The 12295-nt window shown below is 28.5% G+C and overlaps 1 protein-coding gene across 1 annotated transcript in view; it reads right to left on the bottom strand.

Moving 5' to 3' along the window:
* Positions 1-12295, bottom strand: part of LOC111620005 (probable serine/threonine-protein kinase DDB_G0277165) — a 44295-nt gene that overhangs the window by 16998 nt on the left and 15002 nt on the right. Inside the window, exons 3-5 of the mRNA XM_023361845.1 lie at positions 10188-10309; positions 9823-9871; positions 1086-1235 (exon numbers count right to left, since the gene is read on the bottom strand). Coding sequence (XP_023217613.1) covers positions 1086-1235; positions 9823-9871; positions 10188-10309 — 321 coding nt within the window. The remainder of the gene's footprint in view (positions 1-1085; positions 1236-9822; positions 9872-10187; positions 10310-12295) is intronic.

Raw genomic sequence — 12295 nt, 5'->3', positions numbered from 1 at the left:
ATTTGCAGACCTCACTTGCCAGTTCAAAGTAATAGTTCCTGTTCATTGTGTTACTTTTGTCAAGGAAATCAATCTTGATGACTCTGTGTGGTCTCAGAATGATCATGGATACTTACTTGTGACACATTCCACTTTGGAGTTTTGAGATTGGGTTCATCTGGAAATCTCCACTCTGAAGAGGTACACTTACTTTTGGAAACATATAAATTCAACAGTTAAGTCTTCAATACTGATGTACTAATGTTTTTGTTGAATTCATAGCAATATTTGTCAAGCAATTGAAGTTTGGTGGAGCAACAGTGAAAATTATGTTCATATATTTTCATGGTGAAAAACTTTGGAACAAAGCAGGAGCAGAGCTACCAAATTTCCATTTCCTGCATAACAGCATGGGTTAAAGGACCCATGCTGTTATGCAGGGTCCTGTTATGCAGGGAAAATGTCCATCTACTGCGCAGCAGGTAGATGGACATTTTCTTCATATATCTGCTGTAGCTTTTTGTGAATTTCTGCTTTGTCTGTTTTCAACAGCACCAAAAATTTTATGACACTAATATTCTATCTGCATCTCCATTTTTCAACTGAGACAAATTTTAAAACAATATTACTATATCTGTGTGTGCAAATCCAACATCCATTGTGTAATAATTTCTTCATATTATTAGCTATTTAAATTAAATTTTTTGTTAGTGCTACTTCTGTACATCTTGGAGACTAAAAGGACTTATTGATCCAACTATAGAAATTATTAAATATTTTTGCAATTTCATTTAATTTGTATAGTTTTAAATGTTTTAAAATACATATACTGTACATTCAAATAGCAACCACAGTTTACCATCCAATAGTATTTTATGCATTCCACATTAATCTTTTTTGTAGTTTCAAAGCTCATGAGATATAATTCTGTTTTTAGAAAATCACTAATTAAATATATTTTTTGACATGATAAAAATTAAATGATTAGGGTCATGAATAGATACTAATTAATAAATATCAAATTCTTTATAATCTAAAATAAATTATTTAATACAGATTAAATATTTTTTATACTAAATAAATGTTCAAATTGAATAATGCAATACCTTAGAAGTAAGATCACGATGAAATACTCCTCGAGAATGTAAATAACATAATCCTCTGGCAATGTCCAAAGCTAATCTGATACGCACGGACCATGGCAATTCTTCTTGTTTATTTAACAATAGTTGTTCTAAGCTGCCACCATTGATGTACTGAAATAAAGAAAAACCTTCAATAATTTAGAAACTAATAAATAATGATCTAATTGTACAATAAAAATTTATAATTGTTTAATCCAATGAATATATTCTCCATATTATTGTAATACTGAATTATTAATTCTTTTATTTATTTAATTTTCCATGGTTTAATATAAAAAAAGGGTTCATGGAAATTTCACAAAAACTATTTAGCTGTGATTAGAAATATAAATATATAAGCAAATTAGATGAGCAATAATATGTTTTGAATTTAGAATTACTTTTTTTTTACTATTTGGAAGATAAATGCAGACAAATTAAGATTCTAACTAGGAACTTATTTTTGGCAAGAAGAATCAGTAATACTAATGACAAAACAGATATAATAGTGCCAACTTATCTGCTAGCATAATTCAAGCTACATAATGAAACAATTGTATTTGTCTTCTTTTTAGTCCACATAACATATTTCTTATAAGAATTATTAGAACAGCAGCATCTACAATCAACAGTTTGTCATATATACACAGTAATTTATAAAGCTAAACTTTATTCCAAAAATAATATTGTTAATATCAAATGAAGTTGTAAATCAAAAATAATTAACAAAATAAAAGGATTTTGTTGCATAGTAAATTAAGAGAGCAAAAATTCTGATGACAGTATCAAGAAAACTGTGAATGAAAATGAAGAGAGATATTTAAAAAAGAAAACAGTTCTATCATTATAAAAATTTGAACATATTTATTCTAATTTATCATTGATAAAATCATTTTCAGAGCTGAATGTCAAGAATGTAAATATACATAAATTTTACGATTCTATTAGGTTTCAATCCATTATTTAACTAATTATATCTAGATTCACAACCAAGGATCAAGAGTTGGAGTTAGAAATTAACAAACTACCATTTGCTTTACTTTTCATGGATGTTTATTGGTTAATTTCTAACTCTAACACTTGATCCTTCCTCGATTGTGAATACAGATCTTAACACTGCTGGCCCAAGCAAACTCAGTGCCCTAGGCAAATGACTTTGACATCACCCCAAGAGTATCTAATTTTTATTCAATATGCAGCATACAATATCACGATCATGAGACTATGACGCTACTTTCAAAATGGCGACTCAGGGGGTCAACACTGTAAGGAAGAATTGTGATCAAAAAACATTTATTTTTTCATTATTTATTGTAATTTATGCATGTACTTTCACTATGCCGCCCCCCCCGAATTCAAGCACCCTAGGCCATCACCTAGTTCACCTATAAGAACGGGCCAGCCCTGGATCTTCATAATGTACACAAATTAGTATATTGAGATTAATTTTTTCTTTTTATTCAAAAAATGATAAAACAACAATTTTTATACATACAAATATCATTTGCTATCTTCAGATATACAATACTGAAGTTTAAAATTGAAAATTATCTGTGTACCTTTTATATTTCATTTTCCAAAAACATTTCTTTACTGACAAATACTGAATTATTTTTCTGGACTAGAATGAATTTGAAAAGTTTCCAGCTGATGATACTGCATGCATCAGATACACATACATGTGTAGATAAGTTTATTATTCCAATATGTGATTAAAAATATTTATAGTTATAGTAAAATACTATTAATTAAATTATTAGAGAATTCTATAAATAGAAATCAGTTTTTAAATTAACTGTGTATACAGTTTCCTGTTTAAAGTTTCTGAGAAAAAGTTTTATTATAAAAATTATGTAGTAATCCTTCCTTCCAGGATGTATTTCAGTGTTTATTTTCTCATTAGTAACATGTTAATAGAACATGTATAATCTCAGTTGACGAGTAAAACATTACTAAAACTATCCAATCAGTTATCAGATATACAGCATATAATAAGTAAATCTAGAATGAATGACTATTATGGACTAAACATTGAATTCTAACTCTTGGATACTTATTTATCTGAGTATTTGGGATCTAGATAAACTTAGGTAACAGGTATACAATTATATTCAAGATAACTGAATACTTGAATACCTACAAGTACTCTTTAAAAAGTCCATATTATAATACAATGATGTCAAAAAAATACAGCAAAGAAAATTGTACATTATGAAATTATTAAATATTTACATTAAATTAATCTATATAGTTTTTTAATTGAGCATATTTTCTAACAAATTATTTTCAATTACTACAAAAACCAATTTTACAAATATAAACTTCAATCAAAAACTTTTTAAAACCACTGAACAAAAGTTTAATACTGTATTATATAAAAAAATATTTTCTTAATTATCAACCATATCTGTAAAATTTTAATGGTTTTGATGAAAGAAGAAAAAAGTATTTTTTTTAATTACAAAGACAAAATCAAAATATTAATAATTCATACCTGCTAAAATGACTAATTTCAAGACTACTATGAATTTTCATGAAAAAATATATTGGATAGTATTCAGGACTGAAATATGTAAACTGAGAGTAAAGAAAGCAATGAACAATAATTACAATAACAAATATAAAAAAATAGTCTGTTTGACAGTATGCAAAATTATTTCTTATTGTAACAACGGATTGTAGGATTTTAGAATATACAAAGTTCAATATTGTGTTATTTAAAAATTTAAATTTTTAATAAAAAAATTAAAATGACATACATAACAAGCACACCCCTAGCAAACATTTCACAAAACATAACTTTTTGACAGAAAGAAAAATTCTTCTTTTCTAAGTGAAATGAAAAATATTAATAAAAATCGGTATCTTGAACAAATGGACGGAACTCGACAAAATTTGATATGTAGGTTGGGGAAAAAAAATAGCTGATGACAATAATACTCATATTTTGTCTAGATGATGCCTATATCTTTTTAATAAAATGTGAATTAGAATAGAGAGAAAGTGTTCTAATACGGATCTCCATTCTTCCAATCTCACACCCACCACAAAGAACAGAATTTGCATCCCCAAGAAAGTCTTTAGCCCATAACTGAAAGAAAAAAATCACCTGACAAAACAATTGTTTTGATCATGAGTGTAGGCTTTTTGCTTGACATGTTCCCCCTGGAATTCAGGAATTACAATGGTGCCCAAACCAGTTTGCACCATTGTAATTCCACCACTGTAAATGAAAGTAATCATTAAGGTTGTAGATGACAAACATACAGAAGTACATGTAAAAGGAAACAGCAAAACCAGAGAAATAGAGAACAAATATGTATCAGCATTTGTGATATGACAATACATTAAAACAGTGGTGTCCAAACTACAGCCTCCAGGCCAAATCTGGCCCACAAACATTTGACACATCACTTGTAAATAATAGAAATAGGTTTATATATTAGGTATATATGAAATACAAAATTTTGTGGTCCACCTAACTATAACTTATGCACAATTTGCCTGCCAATTATAAAGTTTGGGCACTACTGCATTAAAAGAGCAAGATATATCTTCTACTGTGCCATAAGAAAAACCACAATAAACAAAGGTCAGCAAGCAGCAAGGATTGGCCTGAGATAGAAGTGTACAGAAACAGTTGATGAAAGACTGGGAAAACTTACTGTGGTCAAATGAATTCTACCTAGTATATTGTATGATTGGAAAGTGATACAAATGCAGTTTAAAGATAGCTTCCCAAACTACTACTACTACCACCACCACCATGTAGTACAATAAATGGGCTAACCGTGAGTTGCTTTTCTACAAACGAGTTTGCTAATTACATTTCTACACCAAACATCAACATAAAAGACTACATTGAAATATTGAAACAGAATTTTCCTCAATTCAGAACCAAATTGTTCCATAGGAAGAAAGTCATTTTCCAACAAGATAACGCAAAGCCACATATGATGAAAATAACCAAAATTGTATTGATTTTTTTGCCTTAGCCTGTGTATAGTCTAGATCAGTGTTTCTCAACCTGTAATGAATCATCGACCCCTTCAATAAAACCGTTATGTAGTATCGCCCCCTTCACTTCAAAATTCCAATGCCGAGGGCCAAGGCTAATGCCAAATTCGTACTGCATTGAATAGACTAGTGACTAGTATAATGTTATTTGTTTAATTATTGTACGATATAACAAATAAAATATCTAATTATTCTTAATATAATGTTTTACTATATCGCCCAAAAAATTGTTTTTTGTTCCCCAAAATATAAATTGTTACTAATCTCCCTCTCAACATGGAAAAACACCTATATGGGGGTGATAGCGCCCCCATTGAGAAACACTGGTCTAGATCTTAATCTGATCAAAAACTTATAAAGATATCTAAAGTGAAGTCAATAAATGAAAATCAACAGCACTGTTGCTGAAAAAACGAGACCAAATTCCTCCATATCAAATTCAGTGACTAGTAGATTTAATGCCTAGACCAGGGGTGGCCAACAGTTTTTGCCCCTGGGCCGAATTGGAAAGAAAACTTTTTCCATGGGCCGAACCAGAGGCTTTCCCAGGAAGATTTTGAGGTGGTGCGAGATCTCATTGTGGTATCACCCTGTAGAGACTAAATTGTAGATAGAGATTACAAATACTTTTTTCACATTATCATGCTTTATCGACATTCTATGCTGTACTTAAGAGATCTGTAATGGAGGGTTAACTCTAAATGCACAGTGAGTTGTTGACTTTTTTTTTAAGGTGTCAGAATTTTTCATCAACCTATTCGGACTTCAGTAGCTAATATTGAAAGATTGATCGCAGGCCACGTAAATTCATTAGACGGGCTGTATGTTGGCCATGCCTGGCCTAGATGCTGAAGTGATTAGGCAGAGAGATGACTCAACTAACCATTGAAATTTAGCACACTGTATAAAATAAATTGATTTGGGTTGAAAAAACTAATCTGCAAATTCATTATTGAAAATGTTGCATTTATTTTTATAATCAGTTTATATATTTTTTCACTTTCAATTATATCCAGAAGATTCACAGATTCCCTGGAACTGTCAAGTTTGGAGAGATATAAACTATTTTGATTTTATTTTCAATGATAATAGAATAAAATAAATTATTTTGATAGTTATTTACCAGAATCTAAATTATTTATATAATAAAGACTGAAAAACAATAATAAGATAATAAATGGTACAATTTATACCTTTACATTAAAATTATAATTTCAGACTAAGCATTAATAAAAGAGACAAAAATAACTGACACTTTCATTAATACCTGTACCTAATCTTTTACATTAATTACATTTCACAGCCGTGACTAAAGGTATATAAAGACACTAAACACACCTATTGATACACAACTGTGACTTAACTAAGTGACAGACACTAGAATTGTTTATTGGCCACACTCTTTGGTATAGCCGAAGAAACATGAATAGGAAAGAATAAAAGTTTTAGGAAGGGTTGAGGTGGAAGGTGAAAGAAAGCAAGATAGGACAGAGTGAAACTGAGCTAACTAAGTGACAGGTGATTAGCATCTGTTCAGAAGATAAAAATTATTTTGGAAACAAATTATCATTATTTAAAATCAAAAATTGTAAATATATAGAGTAATTTAAATATAATAAGAAAAAGTATACTGGGACATTGCTGATTGCAAAAAATAATGCAAATGATACGTCCCTGATGAGATGAGTTTCTGAAACATAAGCTTTCTATTACCAGATCAATGCAGATAACATTGTTGTTGATGTGGAAAACAGTGATGAAAAACACTGAGAAAAATAAAATGTAAACAAAAATATTAAGTGGAAATAAAGTCTTTTCTAGATGATATTTTTTGATTTTCAATAAACAATGCTATGAGAATTACAAAAATTCTTGCAGACATACAATGCTATTCCACAATATCTTGATCCATATAATCTTTTTCGTAGGATTTTTTATCAGACAATTGTAGTCTTTTATGTTTAGAACATAAAATGACTGTCACATCTATATGTCAAGTTCAGAGATCAAAAATGTTAATACAACCTATTCATATAGTTTTAAGATTTTTTTCAAACATTCAAACTCAATTACTTCAGAAATGTGCTTCTGAAGATTAGCACTATATGTCCCTGAGGGCTTCATATTTTAAATTCATTAGTTTTTAAAAATATTCTTAAAAGCTATAATTCTGTATGATAAATTTCTAAAATGTGATTTTAACTGTTGTTTTTATACAAAACAAGTTAGTTTGAATTTATCATTGTAGGCACGAACTGTAAATCACATTATCTTATTGACACTAATAAGATTTTGATATAGAGAAAAGTTTTAAATTATGAAATTAATTTCATAATAGGATTTTAATTCTAATAGTTTCCAAAAAAAAAAAAAATGCACAGATTTATAGAATAAAAAAATTACAAAGCAAATGTGGATGTTCATTTTCAAAGGACTTAAAGCAAAAGATAAAGATTTGGATTAAAATAATTTACAAAAGTATGCAAAAAATTTATTACAGATATAACAGGCCATCTCAAAAAATAAAACAACTTTATAGATTTGCACCAGATTTTTTTATCATCTTTTTACAATTTCCAGTATCTGGATTAATAAAAAGTTGATAACAATATCAATTTCCCCATCATTCATTAGTAGATTGGATTATTCATTATACTCAGTAATGAATAATCCAATCTACTAGTACCAAGTAGTTGGCAATTGTCTGAAACCTAAAAAATTATGCAAAATGTACAAATAAAACAGATATTAACAGACATGGAAGAATCTTCACTCAGGAGCAAAGACAACAGCAGAGTGAAAGAATGAAGAGGTATTGGGAAGAAAAGAAGAACAAAGGGAAGGGAAGAAGGAAAAGTAAGTCATAATTAGTTGTTTGTATGTGGTCCAAAGATGGCCAGAATCGACACAAGAAGAAGAAAACACATTTTTGTGCAGGAAACTGTACAGAAAACTGCATATTAGTTTCATTTTTCCGCAATTTATCATTTGAAGAGGAGATGACATTTCTTTATTCAAAACCTAATTCTAAATTCTACTCAAAATCTCACTTAATCACTCACATATTGTGTAGTAGATAAATTATTCTAAAGCAGTTTTAATATTTTTAATTCAAATTAAATCATTATTATGAAGTTAAAAAAGCAAGAGGGAAAATTTCAAACTCTGAATACTACATAATGCTAAGATAAAAGTTAAAAAAATATTGTAAAAAAAGGAGAAAGTGCTAAAAAGTTTTTTAAATTATTTAAAATAAGTTATTTTCTGTCTTATAATTTTATAAATATTTTATTACTATTCTGTATAAATTCTGATAAATTTTTCACTACTCTAAATTATCTTTATAATTCAAAATGTAAAAATAAATATTTCACTTAAATTCCTATATTAATTTGAAGATTTAAAAAATCTTATTGCTGATAAAACATTAAATTCTTTCAATTATCCTAGAGAATTTAGGAAAACATTTTATCTAACAGTTTATAGTTACATTTACAAAAAAACAACTCTTGAAATAAAAAAAAGTATGACTGTAATAATTTTAACCACAACTGGACATTTATAACATATAACTAACGAAAAGAAACACTTGCTAACATAAGTCATCGATATCTTTGAAATATGAGCCAACTTTTTAAAAAATGGTTCGATATTATAAAATTTTTATTGCGGATTACGCAAAATCTCGTAAATGCTGTATATAAATTTAATATGCCAAAAAAAAATAAAATATTCTGTTAATAATTGGCGGCACAGTGATGTATTTTCAAGGTCATCATTAACTACACACAGACAGACAGTAAAACAATCGTTTTATTCATTTCCCGTACATCATCGATTCGTCGTTCTCCAAACAACTACCGTAATCAAGCATGAAATAAATCATTTTGTTCCACTTACGAAGCGGTATGAAAAATAAATTTACTTATAGATAACTAAAGCAATCCCCTGGGAAAGTTTTTAAAATAATACCGGGCACAGAATGGCGATAATTCTTTTTTAAAAATAAGATACAAAAACCGCGCGGAGTAAGTACCGTACATTCTACCCATTCAATGCCGCCTACTGATGTTCTTAAGATAACATTCACATTTCGAGTCTCACCTTTATCGCTTTATCCCGGTAACCCATTTTATCGAATCGACATAATCAGCGCGTGACTGAATCATTTTTACTTCGATGTTTCAAATATAGCGGTCAATCAAGATTACATTCACAAACTGATCAGAAGGAAATTCGTAGTTCTTCGATCCTGTGTAACAAAGCCTCGTAAATCTTTTTTTACTTTTTTTATAACATAAAAAAAAGAGCATCTTTCCCCCCGACAAGATTCTAGTTCTTCCAAGTTTAACAGACCGATTCGCCCGAGAATACGTGGACGAAATCGGTTCGGAACATATCAGCACGCATATTTTAATTACGATAAATTCAAAAGGAGGAAAAAAAGGAAAGCGAAAGTTACGTAAACTAAGTTAAAGTGTTTCGTCACTTCCGTTTCGCTAAAAATTTAGGGCGACGACCTCTCGGTTTTCGTATAACTTGCCAACACCCTCACGATTTATTTTGGAAAGTTTACTCACAGACAAAAGGAACAAACAAATTTTGTTCCTATTTTATCCCTTCTATTTCTAAGCTAAATACGCCATCTTTTACTCTACATTTTTAATCAAAATATAGAAAATATAAAAAGAAAAACACTCACTTCAGTCAGCGCATGTAACTGCCCTTTATGAACACACACACCCATCAACCTATAAGAAGAAGGGGGAAAAAAGCATTTTTTAAAGCAGAAATAATAATATTTAAACTACTACATAATTTTATTTTATATTTATAAATTTATCCAGCCGTTTAATATTTTTTTGCTTAATACAAATTTTATTTTATAGATAATTTAAATTCTGTTCAGTACTTTGAACATCATACTCAATCATCTGACAATTATCGCAAGTCTCGTTCTTCATCCGAATCTGATTCCTTAGGGAATTTAGTTTCATCTTCAGTCACACGTCTTCTGAGCATATCGATATAAAAACATAGGAAAAAAAAGGGCCATCAATAGCTCACCTAAGTATGTTTGCGTGAGATAATCTGTTCATTAACTGGACTTCCCGGAGCATATTAGGACGATTATTAAACGACGTATTCATTTTTAATACCATCACTTGACCGGTCGTTCGGTGTGTCACCTGTAATGAAATACTAATTGAAAAAAAATACTGTCCAAAAAAAGAAAAAAAAATCAGTCGCGAATTCGTAGAATTAAGGAACGAAATCGGAACAGGCGTATCATATTTTTTATTTAAAAAACTTTTTAAAAAATAATCTTAATTATACCTATAAAACATCTAAAAGAATTTTAAAAGGTTAACAGCCTGTAAATATAAGTATTAGTTTTTTTTAATATATAAAATTTAAAACAAATCAATCAGATGACGTAGCATCATCAAAAAAAGTGTATCATCATCATTTACTGGTAAAGAATAATTTATTTCTTTATTTAGCTTTTATATTAAAAAAAACTAATAAATTATTCTCACTAGATTAGTCCTTATACGAATAATTTTTTAAAAATTTAATTATATCAGATTTTGTACAGCGACTTTACATCGCTACGCCCCCAATTTTAATATAGACAGGAGTGAAATTATATACCGCACTTCGAAATATCTAATTACATTTCTAAAAAAGATAAGCCACAATACTAAAGTATTATACAGGATAGCCCAAAAATCAGTTAACCATTCTGAAGACAACTTATTGTAGTTTATACTATAACAAAGTTTATAAAAATTATTTAAGATACGATCTTCCAAGTTCAATACACAATTTACAAGGTATTTCTACAAGTTTTCCGATTTAAAAAATTGACTTACAAAACGTAAAGTTTCGGCAATCGGTTCTTCGATATTCTCGGTTAACTAATTTTTGGACCAACTTAAAGATCTGATTATTTTACTCTTAGGACACTTTACAAATTATTTTTATATGATCAAAACTAATCGAACAAATTCATAACTGAAAGCAAGAAAATGATGAAAATTTTTAATACATTTTGATACAGTGAATCATTAGTTTGAACTTAAATTTGGTAAATTACATTAAAAATCTATTAAACGAATTAAATTCTATAATTATATTAGCCCATCTACATCATAAAATCATTCATTTTTCATGATTTAATACGCTTAAATATTTATTTATTATTACTTTTTATCTGCACGATCGTAACTATTGCCGGATGATACTGCTGCGAATTCGAAGTTCATTATTCAAACTGTAGTAATTCATTATTAAAACTTTAAAATACATTTTTACTAAATTTTCCGCATTCTTTTAAGTAGGCGTAAGTTAACACGTAGGCTACGATAAACCAAATCGAAGAAAAATCTTTCACTTTTGTTCAATAAAAATTTAAGATTAAATCTTAAAATTCCTGAATATATATAAATTGTCCAAAATGCACGCGGTAGTAAACACTTATAAAAATATATTTTTAAAATTATTAATTACTTCTTACGTGTAAACAGTTGATTTTAGGAAATTAAATAGACTCTTGACCGATCTATTTTTATATTTTACATAATTTCCAGACAAGTACATTACAGGAAAACTTTTGAATATTTTTGAGGATCTTTCCTGAATTGAAGGTTTGTCTTCTAATAAGAAAATTGCAATTTTTGATTTTCGGTATTGCTAAACAATCATTGTAAATTTTCTTATATATTTGATTTTATTAATATTTGTTCAATTAATTTCATTCACATCTTTCACTTTAGACTTTAATCTTTGAAATACTTATCTAGTGTATAAAGGAATCTAATCTGATTTCATTTGTTAAACGATTAACCTAATCGCGTTACCTTGAAATTCGAGTAGAGTATTTTAAAAATCCATTAATTTTGAAAAACTATACGAAAATCATAACTTTACTACGCTTACAAATAAACCAGTCTAATCAAAAAGAAAAAAATTAGACTGAGTATGATAATAGTAAATTATATAAAAGAATTGGAACAATTTAAAATTTCACTGAAAATAATATATTGTTTACATGTACAAAGTGTTTACAACTTTTTTCTGTAACCTTATTCCTTTCATTCGGTATTTATCAAATTTCATTTTTCAGTACTTATCAAATTTTGATTTCACTCGACTGATAAAACCACACAAAA

Source organism: Centruroides sculpturatus, unplaced genomic scaffold, assembly GCF_000671375.1.
Source record: "Centruroides sculpturatus isolate CEXI.00-Female unplaced genomic scaffold, Cexi_2.0 scaffold12, whole genome shotgun sequence".
NCBI lineage: Eukaryota > Metazoa > Arthropoda > Arachnida > Scorpiones > Buthidae > Centruroides > Centruroides sculpturatus.
Note: the sequence above shows the minus strand (reverse complement) of the source record. Positions and strands in the feature narration are given on the sequence as shown.